Source organism: Herpailurus yagouaroundi, unplaced genomic scaffold (genome assembly GCF_014898765.1).
Source record: "Herpailurus yagouaroundi ecotype Mexico unplaced genomic scaffold, PumYag 187, whole genome shotgun sequence".
Classification (NCBI taxonomy): domain Eukaryota; kingdom Metazoa; phylum Chordata; class Mammalia; order Carnivora; family Felidae; genus Herpailurus; species Herpailurus yagouaroundi.
Window position 1 is genome coordinate 1,603,591 of NW_024412418.1, and position 24,550 is coordinate 1,628,140.

The window sequence follows — 24,550 nt, forward strand, 5'->3', positions numbered from 1 at the left end:
GTGGGATCGAGTCCTATGTAGGACACTGTGCTTGGGGTAGAGTTTGCTTGAGATTCTTTCTCCCTCTACCCCGTTCCCCTGCTCACATGTTCTAAATGAATAAATAAATAAATAAGTAAAATTTACTGTCCCATGGTAATATCATCAAGGTATGTATTGAAGTAATCATTAAGGGAAATATCAGAGCATCATCAGTAAAGTGACAAATCAAAATCATGCACCACCCAAAAGATGGAATAGGAAAACCCCACCACCCTTCTGTAATATCCCCGCCCCAAATGCATACACTCATTCTATCATGGTGAAACACCAGACAAGTCCACACTAAGAAACATTCTATAAAACAGCTAGCTTGGAATCTCCAAAACCATTCAAAATCATAGCAAAGAAAATACAAAACTCTTCTAGACTAAGGGGACCAAAGAGATAGGGAACTAAATGGGTATATGATTCCTTACCAGTTCATTTCGCTATAAAGGAAAGTATTTTTGGAGTAGTTCTGGGAATTAGATGGTATCACAGTATCAGTGTGAATTGCCTGGATTACATACAAAGTTCTTCATCAAAGATATCATGAAGTTATGTAAAAAGCTATCTACTGTATGACAGAAGGTATCTGCCACAAGTATAATCAATAAAAGGCTTATTTCCACATGCATCAGCACCTCCTACAAATCAGTAAGTCAAGGAGACAAAACAATGGGAAAAACAGATGACACTTCAATAGACACTACCAAAAGTTTAAGTGTCCAATAAACACATGAAAAATAGATACTCTACCTCACTGGAAAATAAGAAGTAAAACCAACATGCAACCAGCCTTGGTAAAGACCTGAACTGCTCTCCTCATAGAAAAAAATAGAAAAATGGGTGCAATCTATGAAAGGCTTATTTCCAGAAACTGTAACGGAGGGAGCACAGGGATTTCATTTCTGAGGGGATGAAAACAAACCCGATGAGCCCTACATTCAGGATCTCTGCCCGGAGGAATAGTCCAACTCCCAGAGAAGAAAGCAAGATCAAATGAGTGCATAGTTGTTTTATTGATTTGAAAAAACAGAGACCTTACTTCAGGGAGGCTTGTGTGATTTAGAAATTACAGGGGGAGTTTGGAAGAGGAGGCTAGGTGGAAAATGCACTCTGCAAATCTGCTTAGGAGTCCCTGAGTCTGCTTTACAGTAAATCACGAGGTACAGGGCAAAACTCCACAAACCTGGACAAAGGGGAAGTTGAGCCCAGTAAGCCCAGTGATTCCCAGAGTTTGTCTAATGGGGAAGGACGCTCGGGCTGGCGTGGAGAGTCCTTGGTAATCACTCAGCACATTCAGCAGAGACCACAAAAAGATCATGCCTGAGTAAAAGGGATAAAGTTTGCCAGGATAAGGCTACTTAGGACCCATACTGACAAAGCATAAAAACAAACCGTGAAAATATCAAACTGATCTGTACATAAGAGAAGTGCCCAAGGCAATGAAGACCAGCATTACGTAAAAGAAGAAACAAAATACAGTCACTCCAAGTAGCATGCACAATATGCACTATTCACACAAAAATTCAAATTTTCCAGACCTAACACTAAGATGGAAATTGTGACCTACAGCCAGGAAAGCAATGAACTGGAATAGACCCATAAATGAAAGAGTTAATGCAATTACGTGACAAAGTCTTCAAATAGCTATTATAAATAGTATAAATATCCTCAAAGATTAACATAAGCATGACTATAAGGTATATCGAAATGAAATATATATTTTTTAAGAAATGAAAGCTTGAGAGATAAAACATACACTCTCTGAAATGCGAATTTCACTGGATGGGGTTAAGAGCAGATTACATATAGCAGAGGAAAAGGTCAGTGAACGTGATGGCATAAAACCAGACAATATACAAACTGAAGCATAAAGAGACAATGCCTTAAAGTAAATAATCAGCACTACAGTAATTTGTAGGAGAACACCAAGAAATTTAACACATGTATAAATGGGGTCACGTAAGAAGACAGAATGGGGCCTGTTGGTCATCTGGATGTCTTCTTTAGAGAAGTGCCTATTCATGTTTTCTGCCCATTTCTTCACTGGATTGTTTCCCAGGTGTGGAGTTTGGTGAGTCCTTTATAGATTTTGGATACTAGCCCTTTGTCCGATATGTCATTTGCAAATATCTTTTCCCATTCCATCGGTTGCCTTTTAGTTTTGTTGATTGTTTCCTTTGCAGTGCAGAAGCTTTTTATCTTCATGAGGTCCCAATAGTTCATTTTTGCTTTTAATTCCCTTGCCTTTGGAGATGTGTCAAGTAAGAAATTGCTGTGGCTGAGTCAGAGAGGTTTTTTCCTGCTTTCTCCTCTAAGGTTTTGATGGTTTCCTGTCTCACATTCAGGTCCTGTATCCATTTTGAGTTTATTTTTGTGAATGGTGTAAGAAAGTGGTCTAGTTTCATCCTTCTGCATGTTGCTGTCCAGTTCTCCCAGCACCATTTGTTAAAGAGACTGTCTTTTTTCCATTGGATATTCTTTCCTGCTTTGTCAAAGATAGGTTGGCCATACTTTTGTGGATCTAATTCTGGAGTCTCTATTCTATTCCATTGGTTTATGTGTCTGTCCTCATCAGGAAAATACAAATCAAAACCACACTGAGATATCACCTCATGCCGGTCAGAGTGGCTAAAATGAACAAATCAGGAGACTATAGATGCTGGTGAGGATGTGGAGAAACGGGAACCCCCGTGCACTGTTGGTGGGAATGCAAACTGGTGCAGCCACTCTGGAAAACAGTGTGGAGTTTCCTCAAAAAATTAAAAATAGATCTACCCTATTACCCAGAAATAGCACTGCTAGGAATTTTCCCAAGGGATACAGGAGTGCTGATGCATAGGGGCACTTGTACCCCAATGTTTATAGCAGCACTTTCAACAATAGCCAAATTATGGAAAGAGCCTAAATGTCTATCAACTGATGAATGGATAAAGAAATTGTGGTTTATATGCACAATGAAATACTACATGGCAATGAGAAAGAATGAAATATGGCCTTTTGTAGCAATGTGGATGGAACTGGAGGGTATTATGCTAAGTGAAATAAGTCATACAGAGAAAGACAGATACCATATGTTTTCACTCTGTGGATCCTGAGAAACTTAACAGAAGACCAAGGGGGAGGGGAAGGGAAAAAAAAAAAAAAAAGGTTAGAGAGGGAGGGAGCCAAATCATAAGAGACTCTTAAAAACTGAGAACAAACTGAGGGTTGATGGGGGGTGGGAGGGAGGGGAGGGTGGGTGATGGGCATTGAAGAGGGCACCTGTTGGGATGAGCACTGGGTGTTGTATGGAAACCAATTTGACAATAAATTTCATATTAAATAAATAAACAAATAAACATTAAAAAATATTTTTTAAAAAAGAAGAAGACAGAATGAGGGCAAAGAACTGAAAAAAACTATGGCAGAAAACTTTGTAAATTTGGTGGAAATCGGGGGCCCAATGACTCAATGCAAGATATCCTAAGGAAGATAAATGAAAAGATGACCCTGTTAAGGCATATGCTAATTAATTTTTTGAGAGCCAAAAATCAGAGCATCTCTAGAGTTGCTGGAGGGGGGGAAATGTGTACAAACAAACAAAGAGATGGATGGTAACAAATTTCACGTTAGAAAATACACACTAGGCAAGGAAAAAAAATGGGAATTTATGAAGTGCTGAGGGGACTATATCTGATGAGTATTCCTTCAAAAATAGACATGTTATCAGAAGATCTAAGGCAATATTGAAAGGGTGCCTATCATTGAAAGGCAGAACTGCTTCTGGTAAGGATTGTTATATTGAGGATTCTTCTATTGGGTGAATTTTTCAAGCTTCATGCAGCTTTAGCTGAATTTATACTCCCTTTCCAAGTGGTTGGTTGACCACTGGAGTATGGAGAAAAGACCCTTACGGTAGCCAAGGGGAAATGGAGAGAATAAATATAAGCTTCTGCATATTACAGAAAAGACGGTGTCCAACATTTGAATCCTTATCATTGTGTTGCTATCTACCACCAGAAGCCAGCAGTCTTGAGAACAGCACAGAATACAGAATACAGAAAACTATGATGTCCAGTTTTAAACTCAAAATTCCTATGCATGCAAAAAATGAGAGGGGGTGGAGAAAAGAAGGAGGAGGAGAGAATGATGGGTGGAAGGAAGGAGAGAAAGAAGGAAGGAAGGAGAGAAAGAAGGAAGGAAGGAAGGAAGGAAGGAAGAGAAGATGTAACTCATGGTTAGTTTTAAAAAATAAAAAAAGATCATAGAAACTGATTGAGTTGAGCCCAAAGACCAATCATTAGTAACTCTGTGCTCTGAAAAGGGAAACCACTTTTCTCTTGCCAGCACTCTCAAGAATAAGGAAAATAATATAGTTGACCCTTGGACCACACAGAAGTTAGGGGCATCGACCCCCCACACAGTAAAAAATCCAAGTACAACTTTTGATTCCCCCCAAATTTAACTACTAATAGCCTACAGTTGACCAGAAGCCCTACTGATAACATAAACAGTTACCACATATTTTGTATCTTATTTGTATTGTATCTGGTATTCTTACAGTAAAGTCAGCTCAAGAGAAGAAAATGTTCAGAAAGTCATAAAGAACAGAAAATGAATTTTTAGTACTGTACTGTAATTTGTAAAAAAACAAATCTGTGTGCTGGCGAGGATGTGGAGAAACGGGAACCCCCGTGCACTGTTGGTGGGAATGCAAACTGGTGCAGCCACTCTGGAAAACAGTGTGGAGGTTCCTCAAAAAAATTAAAAATAGATCTACCCTATGACCCAGCAATAGCACTACTAGGAATTTATCCAAGGGATACAGGAGGGCTGATGCATAGGGCCACATGTACCCCAATGTTTATAGGAGCACTTTCAACAATAGCCAAATTGCGGAAAGAACCTAAATGTCCATCAACTGACAAATGGATAAAGAAGATGTGGTTTATATATATGATGGAATTCTACTTGGCAATGAGAAAGAATGAAATCATGCCATTTACAACAACGTGGATGGAACTGGAAGGTATTATGCCAAGTGAAATAAGTCAGAGAAGGACAGATATCATATGTTTTCACTCATATGTGGATCTTGAGAAACTTAACGGAAGACTGTGGGGGAAGAGAAGGAGAAAAAAATAGTTACAAACAGAGAGGGAGAGAGGCAAACCATCAGAGACTCTTAAATACAGACACCAAACTGAGGGTGGATGGCGGGAGGCGGGGTGGAGGAGAGAGCAAAACGGGAGATGGGCATTGAGGAGGGCACTTGTTGGGATGAGCACTGGGTGTTGTACGCAAGCCAATCTGACAATAAATTATATATTTTTTTAATTTTTTTTCAACGTTTTTATTTATTTTTGGGACAGAGAGAGACAGAGCATGAACGGGGGAGGGACAGAGAGAGAGGGAGACACAGAATCGGAAACAGGCTCCAGGCTCTGAGCCATCAGCCCAGAGCCCGACGCGGGGCTCGAACTCCCGGACCGCGAGATCGTGACCTGGCTGAAGTCGGACGCTTAACTGACTGCGCCACCCAGGCGCCCCAATAAATTATATTTTTAAAAATAATTAAAAAAATAAAAATAAAATCTGTGTACAACTGGACCCCCACGGTTCAAACCTGTTGAAGAGTCAACTGCCCTCCAGTGTCTTCCTGGAAGGATTTGAGGAGATGATGTTCCTAAAGTTCTCAGCACAAAACCTGTTTCACCAAGTTTCTAAAATCCCATCTGCCCACATTTATTTCTGTCAGTTCCTTCTGAACAAGAGAAAGGAGACGTGGTACCAGCCTGACAACTACTGGCAATGCTCCTTCAAAGGTGTGTCTGAGGAGATGCTCCAGATGAGGCATGGACTTGAGGCTGAGGCTGCCGACGAAGGACTCATTTTAACTTGATGATGGGGCAATAAATAGAGTTTTTAGTCAGCAGACTGGGAGAACGTGGAATCTGAGGGGTGGCAAGTAAAAGAACAGGCTAGAAGGCTCCTAATTCTGAGCAGTGAACTTCGAGAAGTATCAGCACATCACAGCCACTTATCTGGAGAGTACTGGATGTGGGAGCACAGCCAACGAGGAGCCTCGCAGAGATCAGAGTGGAGATCTGAGCCCCCACGTGATGACTCAGTCTGTGCCAGACACGGAAGAGAAGCCAACACCTCAGGAGACGCCAGGCCCCCACCTCTGTGTTCTGGAACACACCAGGTATGCACCGCTCTTCACTCTTCTTCACGATTCTGAAGGGCACCTGAGGGGCTTCTTGGGTAAATTCCGGGATGTGGAGACAGGACCCTGACTCCGGAGACAAACAGAGCCCGGGCAGGGGTGGGGCTCTGGTGCAAGGCGTCTGCTTCCCTGGGAAAATGGCAGCTCTGAGAGGGGCTACGTGGTATTTCGTCTCTCTACTGTCCTGCCTCCCTTCCCTGTATCCTCACTTACGCTTTCCTGAGGGAATTGCCTTTGTGGTAAATAAGCTTTCCTCTGGTTGTGTTTCCCAGGGGACCCATGCAGGAGTGTTGTTTGTAATAAAGGTGATTAGGGGAAAGTTTTTCTTTCATCGAGTAGGAAATAGGCTTTGCACAATTGTGTACAGAAGACGGTGGGATGCCTCCAGTAACATATTTTTGGACCTCAAATCGAGGAGAATTCGTGTTTGGATCATGTGAGCATCCTTTCCCACGCAGGGGGAAAGAGGGGGCAAAACTAGCCTCTGAATCCTTTAAGATTAGTTTAATTACTGTGGGGTACAGAATGGACAAGATAGGGACGCTGGGTGGCGCGTTGGTAGTGTTTCACAAACATTGCCACGGTATAAACACAAGACCAATAAAACACATAAACGAGGTAAAATCGTACTTAAAAAGTGGTTTAGGGGTTCTCCTTCCAGCAGGAAGTGTGAGGAGGTTTACAGAGCTCTCCTCAGGCAAACTGGTAAGAATTCTTAAGAAGCATTTAATGTGTCTACAAATGGTCAGAGAGCAAGTGAATACTATTTACTGAAGACAAATCAACGAAAACACAGGGACAGAAAGCAAGAATCTGTGGTAGTTGAATCTAGACTCGCTCCCTCTGTGACCCCTCCCAGCTCCCACTCAGACGGCCATCTTCCCGACGGGGGGCAGGACCTCGACATTTGGCAGCCTGCCCCCCACTACCTGTTGTGAGGCTAAGCTCCAGGTGAGTGTGCCTGAGACGTGAGGCTCCTTCTTTTCTTCTCGACCCCCTGCTTGAGGATGAAGGCTCTTCCTTGGGCACAGCAATGGCTGAGAATACTGGGTCCTGACTGCCCCACTCCAACGCATGAGTTGGGTTCCATACTGTGAGAGGCAAGCTGAGGGGACCTGGGTCTTTTACCCTACCCCACTGAGTACGGGGCTCCTAAAGTAGTGGTGTCATTCATAGAGAAGTATGTCATTATTCCTACACCCCAGCACTAGAGCTATGATTTACTTTTGTTTGTTTTTGCCTGGGGGTAGGGAGTAGACCATGGAACAGAGGTCTCCAAATCACTCCCCAAAGGAAGCAACTTCGTTTTTTTTCTATTTTCGTTTTTCTTTTTTTAATTAATTTATTGTTTAACTTACATCCAACTTAGCATGTGGTGCAACGATGATTTCAGAAGTAGATTCCTTAGTGCCCCTGACCCATTTAGCCCCTCCCCCTCCCACCACCCCTCCAGTAATCCTCTGTTTGTTCTCTATATTTAAGAGTCTCTTGTGTTTTGTCCCCCTCCTTGTTTTCATATTCTTTTTGCTTCCCTTCCCTCATGTTCATCTGTTTTGTCTCTTAAATTCCTCATATGAGTGAAGTCAGATGATCTTTGTCTTTCTCTGACTAATTTCTGTTAGCATCATACCCTCTAGTTCCATCCACGTAGTTGCAAATGGCAAGATTTCATTCTTTTTGCTTGCCGAGTAATACTCCATTGTATAGATATCCCACATCTTTATCCGTTCATCCGTCGATGGACATTTGGGCTCTTTCCATACTTTTGCTATTGTCGACAGTGCTGCTATAAACATGGGGGTGCATGTGCCCCTTCGAAACAGCACCCCTGTATGCCTTGGGTAAATACCTAGTAGAGGAAGCAACTTCATTTGAAACAGAGTGTGAAGGTGAAGCCTGAAGCTTCTCTCAAAAACAGTGTAGATGGTAATGAAAGGCAATTGAAAACACATCAGTAGATTAACTGGAGATATATGCTAAATCATACACTGGCAAGCTTCACAGGGAAAAATGGAATAAGGCCTGCCTGGGGCCGGAACAAGTTTCAAATACTGACTTGGAACTCTTTTCTTTCTTTTTTTATTTTTAATTTAGTTAACCCATAGTGTAATAATGGTTTCAGGAGTAGAATTTAGTGATTCATCACTTACCTATAACACCCAATGTCCATCTGGACAAGTACCTTCCTTAATGCCCATCACCCATTTAGCCCATCCCCTCACCCACCTCCCCCCCAGCAACCCTCAGTTTGTTCTCTGTCTTTAAGAGCCTCTTAAGGTTTGCCTCTCTCTCTGTTTTTGTCTTTCCTTCCCTTTTCCTATGTTCATCTGTTTCATTTCTTAAATTCCACATATAAGTGAAATCATATGGTATTTATCTCTATCTGACTGATTTGGCTTAGCATAATACACTCGTTCCATCCACGTTGTTGCAAATGGCAAGATTTCATTGTCTTTGATCAATGAGTAATATTCCCATATATATATATATATATATACCACATCTTCTTTACCCATTTGTCAGTCAATAGACATTTGGTTTCTTTCCATGACATAACACTTCCATAATATTGTTGATAGTGCTGCTTATAAACATTGGGGTGCATATGCCCCCCTCAAATCAGCATTTTTGTATCCTTTGGGTCATAGGGTAGTTCTATTTTCATTTTTCTGAGAAACCTCCATACTGTTTTCCAGAGTGGCTGCACCAGTTTGCATTCCCACCAACAGTGCGAAAACGTTCCCCTCTCTCCGCATCCTGGCCAATACCTGTAGTTTCCTGAGTTGTTAATTTAGGCATTCTGACAGGTGTGAGGTGGTATCTCATGGTGGTTTTGATTTGTATTTCCCTGATGATGAGTGATGTAGAGCATCTAGAACTACCTCTTTAAAGAGCTTGATGTGTGTGTGTGGCGGGGGTGGGGGGTGGTCACCTGGGTGGCTCAGTCAGTTAAACATCCAACTTTGACTCAGGTCATGATCTCACAGTTTGTGAGTTCGAGTCCCGCATCGGGCTCTGTGCTGACAGCTCGGAGCCTGGAGCCTGCTTTGGATTCTGTGTCTGCCTCTCTCTCTGCCTCTCCCCCACTCATGCTCTCTCTCTCTCTCTCTCTCTCTCTCTCTGTCAAAAATAAATAAACATTAAAAAGATTTTAAGGGAGCTTGATTTTGATTGCATACCTTTGTGGAGTCATTCGAAATGCCCTGAAAAGGCACTGTTGAAAAGAGTAGAGCAGTCAGCCTGCAATTAGTGGAGATTAATCACTGCTTGAGGGCAGGGAAAGAAACATTCAAAGCAAGCTCTGAGAAAACCAAGGTCATCCCAGGGTGACTGCGGGCACACCCATGGCTCTGTTCCCTGGAGAGAAACATCAGAGGCTTCATACTGCCCTGGGGAGAAATAAACTCACTAAAATAGTCCTGCCAGGGAATGTAAACGTAAACAAAGAAATAAAAATAGCAAGCCGAGGAGGGGTACAATTCCCAGAAATGCTACAGTATATTACCTACAATGTCCATTCTCTAGCAAAAAATTACAAGACATGCAAAGAAGCAGAAACACATTAGCATAGATAAAGAGAGGCTTTTTATAGGCTAAAGGGGTCAGTTTCACCAGGAAGACACAATTACAAACACATACGCAGCTAACAACGGAACACCAAGTTATGGTGTTATCGGTAGCAAAACCAGACATTGAGGGAGAAATAGATAACTCAACAATCACTGTTAGAGACTCAATGCCTCAATCCAATAATGGATCGAACAGTTAGGCACAAGGTCAACACTGATATAGGAGGCTTGAACAAGCTATACACCAACCAGACCTGATAGACTTATGGAGAACATTCCATCCAACAACAGAAAGGCTTTCTTCTCTAGTGAACATAGATTAGTCTCCATAATAGACTATCAACTAGGCCATAAAGCAAACCTCAATATATTTACAAGGATAGAAATAATACAGAGTATGTTTTCTGACCACACAGGAATGAAGTTAATGGTTAGTAATAGAAAGGAATTCGAGAAACTCACACACACACACACACACACACACACACACACACACACTAAGTAGCACACTCCTAAAAAGCAGGGGGTAGGGAGAAAGCAAAAGGGAGATTAGGAAATGCACTCATGATAAATGACATATACTTACAAAATGCAGCTAAAGCAGTGTTCAGAGGGAAATTGGTACCTGAAAATACCTATTTAAAAGAGGAACAATCTTGGGGTGCCTGGGTGGCTCCGTGGCTTCAGCGTGTGACTTGGGCTCAGGTCGTCATCTCGGGGTTTGTGAGTTCAAGCCTTATATCGGGCTCTGTGCTGACAGCTCAGAGCCTGGAGCCTGCTTTGGATTCTGTCTCTCTCTCTCTCTCTCTCTCTCTCTGCCCCTCCCCTGCTCATGCTCTCTCTCTCTCTCTCTCTCTCTCAAGAATACATAAACATTAAAAAAAAATTTTTTTTTAAAGAGGAACTATCTCAAAATCAATAACCTAATACTTCACCTTAAGACAATGGAGATTAAAAAATAATAATAATACTACACTTAAAGCAAGCAGGGGACACCCAGGTGGCTCAGTCAGTTAAGTGTCTGACTTCTGCTCAGGTCATCATCTCATGGTTTGTGGGTTCAAGCCCCGTGTCAGGCTCTGTGCTGACAGCTCAGAGCCTGGAGCCTGCTTTGGATTCTGTGTGTCCCTTTCTCTCTGCCCCTCCCCTGCTCATGCTCTTTCTCTCAAAAATAAAATAAACATTAAAAAAATTTGTTTTGAAGCAAGCAGAAATATCAGAGCAGAAATTAATGAAATACAGAACAAAAATAAATACAAAAAAAGCAATGAAACTAAAAGCTGGCTCTTTGAAAAGACCAGCAAAATTGACATATCTTTAGCCACACTGAACGAGAAAAACAGATAGAAGTCTTAAAAATTAGAAAGGAAAGAGGGAACATTGCTACCGATCCTACAGAAATAAGGATTATAACCGTATACTATAAGCAATTATATGTAAATGAATTAGATTTCTTAGCTTAAATGAATGAATTTCTAAAAGACACAAACTACTGAAAAGACTCCAGAAAAAGCAATCTGAGTGCCCCTGATTGGGCACTGATTGGCTTCTTAATAAAAGTAATTGCCCACAGAGAAAAATCCCAGGCCCAGATGGCCTCATGGGTGAATTCTACCAAGCATTTAAAGAAAAGTTACTACCAGATTTTCATAAACTCTTCCAAAAAAGTAGAAGAGGAGGGAACACCTACAAATTCATTCTATATGCCCCGTCTTCCCCTGATAGCCAGACAAGAAACTATATTACCATAAAGGAAAGCTACAGACTAATATCTCTTAGGTATCTAGATGCAAAAATCCTCAACAAATCACTAGCAAACTGAATCCTGAAATATATAAAAGAATGATAAGGTCGCCTGGGTGGTTCAGTCAGTTGAGCATTTGACTTCGGCTCAGGTCATGATTTCATGACTTCAGCCCCATGTGGGGGGCTCTGTGCTGAGGGCTCGGAGCCTGGAGCCTACTTCAGATTCTGTGTCTCCCTCTCTCTCTGCCCCCTTCCCTGCTTGCACTCTCTCTGTCTCTCAGAAATAAATAAACGTTAAAAAAATTTTTTTTGTAAAAGAATGATATACCATGACTACATGGGATGTATCCCAGGAATGTGAGGTAGATTTAAAGTCTGAAAATCAATTAATGTACTGCACCGTCACCTAGAAAAGTGCGCCATCAAAAAGAAAAACTTCACACGATTATCTCAACAGATGCAGAAAAAGCATTTGACAAGATCTCATACCCTTTCGTTATAAAAACACTCAACAACTAGGAATAAAAGGGAGCTTTCTTAACCCTTTACTGGGTTAAGAATCCCGCAGCTAACACAATACTTGACAGCGAAAGATTGGAAGCTCTCTTGCCAAGAGTAGGGATAAGATGAGGTTTCCTGTTGCCACCACTCCTGTTGTCAACATTATGCTGGACGTTCTAGCTAGGCAATTAGAAAATGAAGTAAAATAAGAAGCATTCAAATGAGAAAGGAAGAAGCGAAACTGTCTCTATTGGCACATAACATCGTTGTGTAGGTAGGAAGTCCGAAGGACTCCACTCAAAATCTATTAGAACTAATAAACTAGTTCAGGAAGGTACAGGGTACAAAATCAATATACAAACATCCCTGTAATTCTATACACTTGCAATGAACAAGCTGAAAATGAAATTAGTAAGACAACACTATTTACAAACATCCAAAAGAATAAAATACTTAGGAATGCGTTTCGTACAAGAAGCATAAAATTCAACGCTACAGAAACATTATTCAAATTAATAAGGTGTAGCTAAATGAAAAGAAATCCAGTGTTCATGGATTAGAATATTTAATGCTCTTACAAAGGCAATAGGCACCAAGTGACCTATAGAGATTCAGTATTCTCTCTCTTACAATCCCAGCCGGCTACTTTGTAAAAACTTGATACACTGATTCTAAAATTCATATGGAATTGCAAGGGACCCAGAATAGCAAGATGTTTTTGTAAAAGAACAAAGTGGATGACTCACACTTTCAGTTTCAGAGCAACAATACAAAGCAATAATAATCAGGACAGGGTGGTACCAGCATAAGGATAGATACACAGATCAATAGAATAAAATTGAGAGTCAGGAAATAAGTTCATCTGTCTGTTTATACTCAACTGATCTGTGACAAGAGTTCCCAAACCATTCAATATGGGAAGAAGGTCTTTCCAACAAATAATGTTGTTGGATATCCATGTACGAAATGATGAAGTCAGACCCTTAGCTTATACCGTAAACACAAATTAACCCAAAATGGATTAAAATCTAAATTTAGAAGCTAAAATTAGACTCTTAGAAAAGACTCTTAGAAAAAAATCTCTTAGATTTTAGAAGGTCTCGATCTTCATGACCTTGGGTTTAACAATGGATTCTTAGAGATGAGACTGAAAATATATGAGACACAGAAGAGAAACAGATCAAGTGGACTTCATCACAAGTAATGCTGGTCTTCAGAGGAGACCATCAAGAGAGTGAAAAGTCACCCACAGAATGAGAAAAAAAGTATTTGCAAATCATATGTGAGATAAGGGACTTGTATGGAAAAAAAATAAGGAACTCTTTTAACTCAATACTAAGACAAATGACACAATTTTTAAATGTACAAAGGATTGGAATAGACATTTCTCCAAAGAAGATATGCAAATGCCATTAACACACGAAAAGATGCTCAAAATCATTAGTTATAGGGAAATGCAAATCAAAGCCACAATGTGGTCCCAGTTCATATTCACTAGAATGGTTATAACCAAAAGGTCAGTCAATAACCAGTGTCGGCAAGGATGTGGAGAAACTGGGACTGTCACACACTACTGGTAGGAATGGAAAATGGTGGATCCACCCCGGAAAACAGTTTGACAGTTCCTCAAATGGTGAAACACAGAATTATCCGATGACACAGCCATTCTACACCACGTCTACACCCGAGAGAATTAAAAACATAAGTACACACAAAACTTTCACATCGTTGTTTACAGCAGGATTTTTCATAATAGCCCAAAAGTGGAAGCAACCAAAATGCCCATCAACTGATGGACAGATAGACAAAATTAATATATTCTTACAATGGGATACTCCATGGTCATAAAAAAAAAAAAAAAAAAAAAAAAGAAGGAAGCAATGCCCATGCTACAACATGGAGCAGTTCTTCCTGGGCCATCTTGCCACCTAATCCACATAGAACTCGTGTTGAAACCCAGACACAGAGTGACATATTTCTATAACCTAGAAAATTTCCCAGACACCTGATAAGTGACTTTTGTAAGCCTCCATCATTTTCTTTTCCCTTTCTTTTTCCTACTTTTGCTACGAAGGGCCTGCTGTGGGCACGGTATTGGGATCTACAATCGTAGACAAACAGGACTTGGCCTAAGAGTCCTTTAAGAGCCGTAAAGTCTACAGAAACAGAAACACGAGTGTCTACTTCCCTACTAATACTTCTCACAGAAGAGCACAGAGTACTGTGCCTAGTGAGCAGTGAATAGTGAATCTGATGCTGTTAACGGCTGGTTTCTTCACAGAATGAGAGAAATTGTGGCTTCCAGTGGGATAGCTGTGGATGTTTCCTCAAATCAAAACCACGGTGTCTGGTTAGGGAAGGCTGTAACACCTGACACCTCAGGACACACACCAAACAAGCTGCAGAGATTCCTGAAGGAACATCTCAAACTCCTGGGGGTAGGTGAGCCTCAGCCAGGTGCAAGTTTTAGTGAAGAGAAACTAGAAGGTTTTTGTTTAATCTTGGGGGGGGGGGGGGGGGGGGGGGGGTTGGGTAGCTTGGGAGATAGTAGAGTGCTGGGAATCCCATAGAGGAGGCCTTGAAGGACACCAGGGTGTATGCCTGTAGGGGTGACTCCAGGCAAGAGACAGGCAAGCTGTCACAGTGATGTGATTTTAGCTGTTGCCAGTACAGGGAGCAGATACCACGGTACCCAGCTCTACTTAGGAGCTCTTCTTAGTGACGTCTGACGGTCCAATCCACGGGTGGCCTCTGTGTTTGAACACAGAAATCTTCTCTCTTGGAATGTTCACCGACGTCTGTATTTTATTCTATTCTGTCTTTTATCCAGGTGGCTCAGATTATGATTAGTGTGAAATTCATCGTCTATGGGATAATTGGAATTTCAGTTCTCCATTACGCAACACCCAACGCCAGTTTCTTCTCATTTCAGATAGGCTTCCCGATATGGGCAGCTTTACCTGTGAGTACATCTGACTTATACCTAAAATAACTGATAGTCAATTAACTCTTCATTCAGTCATCTATCAAATTGTGCGCTGGCCGCCTGCAAAGGTTGCAGAGTTTTCAAACTTGCCGATCTAAGGTTCAATATTTAATCTCAGCCATTGTAGACTTTCTATTGTCATAGGAGCCTTAAGGTCTATGTGTTGGTGATTATTCATTAAATTCTAGGTAGCATACAGCCATACAGTAAAATCCTACTTGTTTCCTTTAGGAGACTGTATTGGGTTGGGTTATTAGATAATTCCTGGTTCACCCACAGAGTTCTCTTCAAATATGCATAGAATATTGAAGTGTTGAAGATGATGGTCATGTAGTGAACAACTATTCCTTTGAACTTGTCTTTTTTCCTGGCCAAAGCTACTGAGATGAGAATCATGGGATATGAGTGCACTTAGTCCCTTCTCTGAAACTCAAGATAAATTTAGCTCTCTTTTTAAATTTTTCTCTACCTTCCATGGAAACATTCACTGGATTCCTTTGATTTCATCCCCTCTGCTTTAGACAAGGATTTTCACCTTTAGATAAGGATTGTCAATGATTTTCATAAGGAGGCGAAGGCAGCCATGAAAATTTAGTCACGCACTGTATGCAGTTCAATAATCTGCCCTACTCAAAGTTTTGAAGGGATTTTCATAGGAAAAGAAAATACACACTAAGGGTAATTAACCCTTTAGACATGGCCAGTTATTGTGCAGGAAGAAGTGCTAATAAGCTCGTTTCTCTCTCATGAGCAGTTTATCGTTTCTGGATCTATGACAGTTGTGTCCGCAAAGAAGCAAACCGAAGCTCTGGTAATGTATCAGTTAATTCATATTTCATTTATAGATAGTGTGTGGCCTTGCAACACTCTGATATCCTATAGAAGGCCCAATAAGCCAGAAGTTCCTTGTTTTTCAGTACATTTTGAGGACAAGTACAAATGTCTTTTCTTTCCACGAATTCATCTGATCACTCTGGGTCTGGATACAATCAGAAGCCTCCTCAGGTTTAGAGAAGATCTATTCCCTTGGGTTTTCAGAACACAAATCTCCATGAGTAAAATTTGACATAGACTTTATGGCCGTGAGTAATGTTGATATAGAGAAATGAATCCCTTGAGGCTTGAACAGAGTAGACATTTATTTGGGCTCATCCATATCAGGCAAGGGAAAGAATAAAGGCTCACAACTGATGCTTTTTCCTGTGGCATATTTTATTCCGCTGTCAGCTGCCTCCAGCTTTCCTTTGCTCAGTTGTGGGTTTCCATTTAATTTAACTGCGACACAGTTAATCAGTACCCAGAAGAGGTATTAAGGATTATTTGTGAATATCTCTCCTGGGAAAGGTTTATGGAGGCCTGTAAGAAATCAGAAGTTAAGGGCCCTGAATTTTTTCGGTGAATGGACTTTTTCTGTATTGCAGCTGAGAGGAAATCTGAGAGCTAACACTCTCAGCACAGTTGTTTCGAGTATCGGAATTCTCATTCTTTCACACAACTTAGTAAAAATCACCTTCATGAACTGTGACATGGAAGATTTATGTCTTGGTGTCACATCAGTTGTAACTGTAAGTATTTTTCTTCTGAATGCTGAAAAGCCTGCCTACGTATGAGGCCCAGGATCAGGAGATAAGAGATTATAGGCACAAGTCTAAAAAAGGTTCCTTCATTTGAATGGATCCATAATTTCTAGGTAAGTCCGATGTCGTTTTAACAAGAGACAAAATATTTGCATTCAATACGAACAAGGGCAGGGAACCCAAAATTCCTTTATGCCAATTTGATACCTTCACGAAAAATTGCAAACAAATGTACCAACGTTATTTACTTCTTGGTCCGTGATTGGGGTGATTTCTATTGTCTGCTTTATATTTTAATGTTCCTACAAATTTTCTACAGTAAATATGCATTCTGTATACAATTAGAATCCAGGTAAAACCAGGAAAACTCTCTGATTTGAGGAGAGCAGGGAGCTGAGAGTCAGGAGAAACCAAGGCATCTCGAGTTTGTGGGAGAGCACACTTGAGAAGAGAGATCTGCAAACAGATAATTCCAGATCTATACCTAGGTCCCTTTAAATATTAATTACAGTACTTATCAGTGCATGTGCATGAAAAAATACCTGAGGGCAGAGGAAGGATCACCCCAAATGATTAGAGGGAACAGTACCCAACATTCACCTAAGGCCAGGTATAGAGTCTGTTTCCATCTGCCAGCCTGTAAAAATATCTTGTAACTGACAAGATAACATTACAATGTCTCACACATAATAAAAAATGACCAGACATACAAAGAAGCAAAATAATATGTTCCATAACAAGGTGAATCAATTGAAACAGTCTCAGAAAAGACACAGATGTTAGAAGTAGCAGACAATGACCTTAAGAGTTACTTTATTCTGCGTTCCATCCTTTCAAGTTACGTGCAGACATGGAAGATATATGTTTTAAAGTCCCACATCAAACTTCTAGAGAAGAAAACTACCATGTTTGAGAAGAAAAACTGGCCGATAGGATTAATGACAGAATTAAACATTCAGGAAAATAAAATACTAACGAACTTGAGGAAATAATACTAAAAACCATCCAAAGTAAAAAACAGAGGCACAAAGTACACGTGAAAATATTAAAAGAGCATCAGTGACCAACAAAATAACTTCAAGTTATTGAAGAGACATGTAACTGGAGTCCCCACAGAAAGCGAATGTAGGACAGAAAAAAATATTTGAATCAATTGGGTGAATCTTTCCCAAAATTTGGTAATACTTGTATACTCACAGAATCTAAGAAGATGAATAAAGCATAAGAAAACAAAAAACAGGGGCGCCTGGGTGGCGCAGTCGGTTAAGCGTCCGACTTCAGCCAGGTCATGATCTCGCGGTCCGTGAGTCCGAGCCCCGCGTCGGGCTGTGTGCTGACGGCTCAGAGCCTGGAGCCTGTTTCAGATTCTGTGTCTCCCTCTCTCTCTGCCCCTCCCCCGTTCATGCTCTGTCTCTCTCTGTCCCCAAAATAAATAAAGAACGTTGAAAAAAAATTTAAAAAAAAGAAAACAAAAAACAACTGTTTCAGGGCACATCATAGTGAAATTTCTCAAAACCAATGATTGAAAGAAAGTCTTTTTCTTTTTAGTTTTTTAATGCTCATTTCTTTTTGAGAGAGAGAGAGACAGAGTGCAAGTCGGGTTTGGGGGGGGGAGGTGGCAGAGAGAGAGGGAGACACAGGATCGAAGCAGGCTCCAGGCTCTGAGCTGTCAGCACAGAGCCCGATGTGGGGCTCAAACTCATGAACTGTGAGATCACGACCTGAGCCGAAGTCGGATGCTTAACCGACTGAGCCACCCAGGCGCCCCTTTAGGTAAATATAAATTAAGAGCATTACAAGGTATGACGACCTACCTAACACAATATGCATAATTTAAAAAATAGTGGCAATACAGAATGCTGTCAAGGATGCAGAGAAACGGGATGTGTTCTGCATTGCTGGTGAGAATGTAAAATGGTACTCTGGAAAATATCCCTCAGGAAAGTAGTTTGTCAATTTCCTAAAACACTAAAGATACACTTAACATGCAACCCAGCAATCTCACTCCTGGGCATTAGTCTCAGAGAAATAAAAACTGAATTCCACACAAAACCTGTGCTTGGTTGTTCACAGAAGCTTTTTATGTCACACAAAAAAACTGGTAACAACCTAGGGTCTTACCGCAGATAAATGATGACTCAGCTATGATACATACACACAACAGAATACTACTCAGCAAATAGAAGGAGTGAATGATTCACAAAACAGCTTCTCTGGATCTAAAGAGGATCATGCTGAGTGAAAAACCGAATCTCAAAATATCACCAAGTGTATGATTCCACCTACACAGTATTCTCAGAATGACGATATTATAGAGGCAGAGAACAGATCAGTGGTTAACAGGGGTTAGCGATGGTGGAAGGAAAGGAAGTATGTGTGGCTATAGAAGAGCAGCATGAGGGATATCTCTGTGGAGATGGAATAATACTGTCTTAACTGTGGTGGTGGTTACACAAATCTATGCACATCATGAAATCTCACGGAATCACACACACATTATTCCGACGTTAATGTCCTGGTTTGATACTGCACCATAGACACATATGATATAACCATAGGGAGACGGTGGATAAGGGAAAATGGGACCACCTTGTGCTCTCTTAGCAACTGCCTGTAACTTCCCATCATTATTTCCATATAAAAGTTGAAAAAAATGGGAAAAAGGTAGAGTAGGCACTTCAAAAAAAGATACACAGACGGCAAATAAGCACCTGGAAAGATGCCACTAGTCATTAAGAAAACACAGGTTAAGATCACAATTACTGGGCACCTGGGTGGCTCAGTTGGTTAAGTGTCCAACTTCAGCCCAGGTCATGATCTCATAGTTTGTGGGTTCAAGCCCCGCATCGGGCTGTGTGCTGACAGCTCAGAGCCTGGAGCCTGCTTCGGATTCTGTGTCTCCCTCTGTCTGCCCCTCCCCTGCTTGCTCTCTGTCTCTCTCTCTTTCTGAAATAAATAAACATTAAAAAATTTTTTTTAAACATCACAATTACCTATTACCACACATCTGCTAAAAGGGACTGACGTCATTTATGAGAACCAGTACCAACTTGGCCTTGTAGACAATTGCAACCATCTTTCAGATGAATTACTATAAAAGAAACTTTAACCTCTAGGAGACTTCTGGTTTGGGTTAGGAGACCAGGTTCAGGAGGGGGATTGGATCTGTTTCTCCTTGAATCCCCAAATCCATTGAAAAGACTTGCTCCTATAGACACTGCATCTTTTCTGCTAGCTGAGAATGAACAATATTATAATATTAACAACATAAAGTGATCACTGTGGAAAGGAAAGTAACCAAGGCTATTTTTTTAATGCCGTCACTGTTGTGTTAAAATTCATAGGAACAGTGACTTTTTTTCTTCTGAAATCCAGTTTGTCAAAAGCACCACATATATTTTTTAATTCTGATTCAACCTGGTATCACCATTTTATATAATGCTAAGATTCTCCCCACAATGGGCCTGAGGTGAAGCTCTGGGATATGGGTTTTCATAGGGCCATGGGAAGAAAATCCAATGCAACGGAATTTTATTCTCTTTAACAGGGTCTTGTGGTTATACTGATGATCCTGAACTGTCTGCAATTTTTAATTACACTTGCTCTGTCCATGCTTACCTACAATGTGGATGGCAAGAGAATTGACTGGGTAAGTAACAGTTCTTGAGAGAACGAGGGTGCAACTGATTGTTTTATTTAGTGATGTGGGCTATGATTATTTGCATAATTTTTGAGAGAAACAAAGACAAAACAGGTGGTGTAGAATTTCTGAGAACCACTCGTTTTTGTTTTTTTTTTCATTTTTTTTAATGTTTAATTATCTTTGAGAAAGAGAGAGAGAGAAAGACAGATTGTGAGCGGTCGGGGGTGGGGGGCAGAGAGAGGCAGAGGCTCAGAATCGGAAGTAGACCTCCAAGCTCTGAGCTGTCAGCACAGAGCCCGACGCAGGGCTCAAACTCACCAGCCATGAGATCATGACCTGAGCCAAAGTCGGTCGCTTAACCAACTGAGCCACTGAGGTACCCCTTTTAATTTTTTAAAAGAGTTTACTTATTTATTTCGAGAGAGAGAGAGCGGGGTAGGGAGAGAGAGAATCCCAAGCAGGCTCCACACTGTCAGTGCAGAGCTCAACTTGGGGCTCGGAACCCATGAACCGTGAGAACCCATGAACCCACGAACCTAAGCCACGATCAAAAGCTGGACACTTAACCGACCGAGACACCCAGGAGCCCCATGAGAACCACTCTTTTTTTTTTTTTTTTTTAATTTTTTTTTCAACGTTTTTATTTATTTATGGGACAGACAGAGACAGAGCATGAACGGGGGAGGGGCAGAGAGAGAGGGAGACACAGAATCGGAAACAGGCTCCAGGCTCCGAGCCATCAGCCCAGAGCCTGACGCGGGGCTCGAACTCACCGACCGCGAGATCGTGACCTGGCTGAAGTCGGACGCTTAACCGACTGCGCCACCCAGGCGCCCCTGAGAACCACTCTTTATATGCTAACCATACTTTCCAGCACACTGATTCATGCCTAGGACAATCAGAAACTTTCAACCATGTTGACTCTGAGTAATTCCATTTTTTTGTTAGCTTATTGGTTCATTGATTCATGTATGTATCATACACAGAACATCTACTGGTGGGCTGCACCACGTGGCATGGAAAAGATACAAAAATAAGTCCTCCGCTTGAATAATTCAAAGCATAATTAGGAACATCACCCCACGAAGGGGTAACTTATACTGTCGTGGTATTGTGCTGTAGAAACTCAGACTACCTCCAAAGTACCTGAAAGTTGTAATTTTATTCTCCTTTCCTGTAACAGCTCAGAAGTCAGCGGACCACATCTGGAGGTATAGCTTTAGCTCCTTCGTTGTGTGGCTTCTCTTTCCCTGTAGAAGTTGCTGCTCTGATGCCTTCCTTCGTCAGCCGGATCTTTGCCATATGGCCACACCGAATTGCAAAAGCTGTTGCATAATTTAGCCACAGGCTGGGCAGTTGTTTGTGTAGTTTAAACCTCCGAGTTGTGCTATTTGAGGATGCAGATAATACTGAAAACTGGTAGACAAACAATTTCCTATCACGCTCTGTTCGCTGACCACCCGAACGCCCTATTCAGCTTCCCTCCCCCAAAGTGAATGCATCACCCATTCACTTTGGAAAATCATCAAGGTGGAAAATCCAAAGTCTCACGCATTTGTTATAATTGGCTCAAAGTACAGGATTTCTGAGTGATTTGCCATTTTCTCCTATAATTCTGGTACTGCTTACTGGTTACTTAAGAAGCTACTGAATTCAAGTCTTGTTATCTGCCCTCGCTTCCGCTCAGAGCCAAAAATAATAGCTGATTAGGAGGATTAAAAATCACACAAATCCCCACTTTGAAAAACAAGTCATTGATAACCTTAATGTTACCCATCTATAAGAATTATGATTCGCTTAGGCAGGAGTTGAGAAGCCCGAACAAGGATATGGCTTTCTCTTCTTCTCTTTATTAAATAGCCCTTTATTATTATTAGTTTGCCCTCTTTGGGGGTTGCTTGATTTTTGCACCCCACATTCTGATGGTGCAGGGGATCTGGGGATTGTTTCAGATGCCAAATAGTTCCAAGTTTTTGCAAGGTAGGCCTTTGAGCTTGTGAAAAGAAAATATCTTTAAACCATCAGGAATGGTAGAACAGCCTTGTTCTCTCTCTCTCTCTCTCTTTTTTTTTTTTAATGTTTACTTATTTTTGAGAGAAAGACAGAGTGTGAGTGGGGAGGGGCAGAGAGAGAGGGAGACACAGAATCCGAAGCAGGCTCCAGGCTCTGAGCTGTCAACACAGAGCCGGACGTGGGGCTGGAACGCTCGGACGGTGAGATCATGACCTGAGCTGAAGTCGGACGCCCAACCGACTGAGCCACCCAGGCGCCCCCAGCCTTGTTCTCTTTAGTGGTGAATTTCAGGTCTGTATCCATAAGCGCTCTCTCAGTTCCATCCCTTGTACGTGCATTCTAGCCAGCAGGAAAAGAAAAAAAGAAGCACACACACATGTATTTTAAGTGTGCCAGTCAAGAGTGGTTCACAGTAATTTTTCTTACATCCACTTGGCCAGGTCTTAGAATCTGGCCATACTGAGATGAAAACAGCCTTAAAATTAAAGTCACGAATCAGTGGCCGTTTGCTCAGATAAATGCAAATGATTTTTTTTAAGGAAATAAGAGAAAATGTAGTTTTAACCTCATACAAGTGTCTTTAAAAAAGTACCAAATACATTTTTGGAAAACACAATGATCATCCCTCATACATACAGAAAATCTTATACATATTCTCTCATGAAATCTTTACACATGTATATATAGACAGACATAAAAAATCATACACACACACACACACACACACACACACATATATATATATATAAAACAGGCGCAGATTAATTTTCTAGGCCTTCGTAAATATTTAGGGTTCCCAGAAATATCCAGGCTGCTTTTTCCACGTTAGAGACAGAAAAGGAAGGCAACGATCTCCTATCTCTCCCTAGTTTGTGTCATCCCTGGATATCAGTCGATTTTCTTTTTCCGTTACCTCCTACAAATCTTACGGATGTAGGGAAATAAGCTGAAAAACGTTCACACACATCCTGACACTGGGTAACTTGGCAGTGTCGGTGGTGACTGACCTTGACCTCTACTGTGCCCTCCCTGGGGAATATGTATTAAATCACAGCAGCTCAGAGTAACATGGGGTAGCCTTTGGAGTCCAGGTTATACCTTAAGGAAGAGGACTGGAATAAAACTCGGAGGATTTAGGTGAAACTATTCTGAATGATGTTTTGGCTTATTCACAGGTTTCTGCATTATTTTTCCTGAAATCGGCTTCCGAAAGTCCTTATCAAGGCTTGTTGCATCAGCCTTCCTTCTACCAAAATCTTGAGAGGAAGGACATATTGTTATACTATAACACCTGAGACAAGTGCCGATGTGAGAGTATGCTTCTGCTACCTGCAGTCATGGAGATGGAAACTGGAAGAATAAAACGAGATAAGGCCAAAACCTTCTTTGGATCCTCCTTTGTTGACTACTATTGTATTAGTCAGCATAGACCATGATGCTGTAATAAGATTTCATCCCTGAAACACCTGTGCTTATCATAACTTAACCGTATTAGCTGCATGTTCCATGTGACCTATTAGGTCACAGCCACCCCTGCCAATTACAGTCATATTAAACCAACACAGACTGAAGGGTTTAGCTACAATTCAGTAGAGGCTTGAGTACAGGTGAGAGACAGGTTTACATCACAGGCCATTGTTGGGATCATCTCTAACCAATCGAGCTTCTAACCAATAAAGGATTTCTCATTCTCTTTTCATGGAGACAAGTCTGGCTAAACATTACAGCCATTACCAATATCATAGGCAGCTTCTTAAATGTAAAAGACTAGTAACGTATTGTTTTGATCAAACATTTATGGTGATTATTTTTCTTGGGATAAAGAGACCAGAGCACAAGCCTCTCTTACAAAAGCCTCCTCAATATGATTTTTAAAATTCCTTTTCCTCTTTTTAAATTTTTTTTAATGTTTATTTATTTTTGAAGGAGAGAGAGAGACAAAGCGTGAGTGGCGGAGAGGCAGAGAGAGAGGGAGACACAGAATTCGAAGCAGGATCCAGGCTCTGAGTTGTCAGCACAGAGCCCGAAGTGGGGCTCGAACTCATAAACCATGAGATCATGACCTGAGCTGAAGTTGGACGCTTAACCCACTGAGCCACCCAGGCACCCCAAAGTTCCTTTTCTTCTCAGTCTTCCCCCCCAACCTGGCTTTGTTGAGGTATAATTGACAAAATTGTAGTATTTTTAAAGTGTACATATGATGATTTGATATACGTATATATGGTGAAATGATTTTCACAATCAAGTCAACTATACATCTATCACTCCACATAGTTG

At 41.2% G+C, this 24,550-nt stretch overlaps 1 protein-coding gene across 1 annotated transcript; it reads left to right on the forward strand.

The window, feature by feature from the left end:
• The first annotated feature begins 6,131 nt into the window (after positions 1-6,131).
• Positions 6,132-23,653, forward strand: LOC121043905 (membrane-spanning 4-domains subfamily A member 3-like). Its single transcript, XM_040495891.1, has 7 exons — positions 6,132-6,217; positions 14,336-14,492; positions 14,885-15,016; positions 15,795-15,851; positions 16,462-16,605; positions 20,165-20,266; positions 23,449-23,653. Exons 1-7 carry the CDS (start codon positions 6,132-6,134, stop codon positions 23,566-23,568), a joined length of 798 nt encoding a protein of 265 aa, XP_040351825.1. The 3' UTR covers positions 23,569-23,653.
• Positions 23,654-24,550: the final 897 nt, after the last annotated feature.

Coding starts and splice junctions, on each gene's coding strand:
- LOC121043905 (XM_040495891.1), top strand. CDS start 6,132: ATGACTCAGTCTGTGCCAGACACGGAAGAGAAGCCAACACCTCAGGAG. Junction 14,493..14,884: donor AACATCTCAAACTCCTGGGG/GTAGGTGAGCCT, acceptor TCTTTTATCCAG/GTGGCTCAGATTATGATTAG. Junction 15,017..15,794: donor CGATATGGGCAGCTTTACCT/GTGAGTACATCT, acceptor TCTCATGAGCAG/TTTATCGTTTCTGGATCTAT.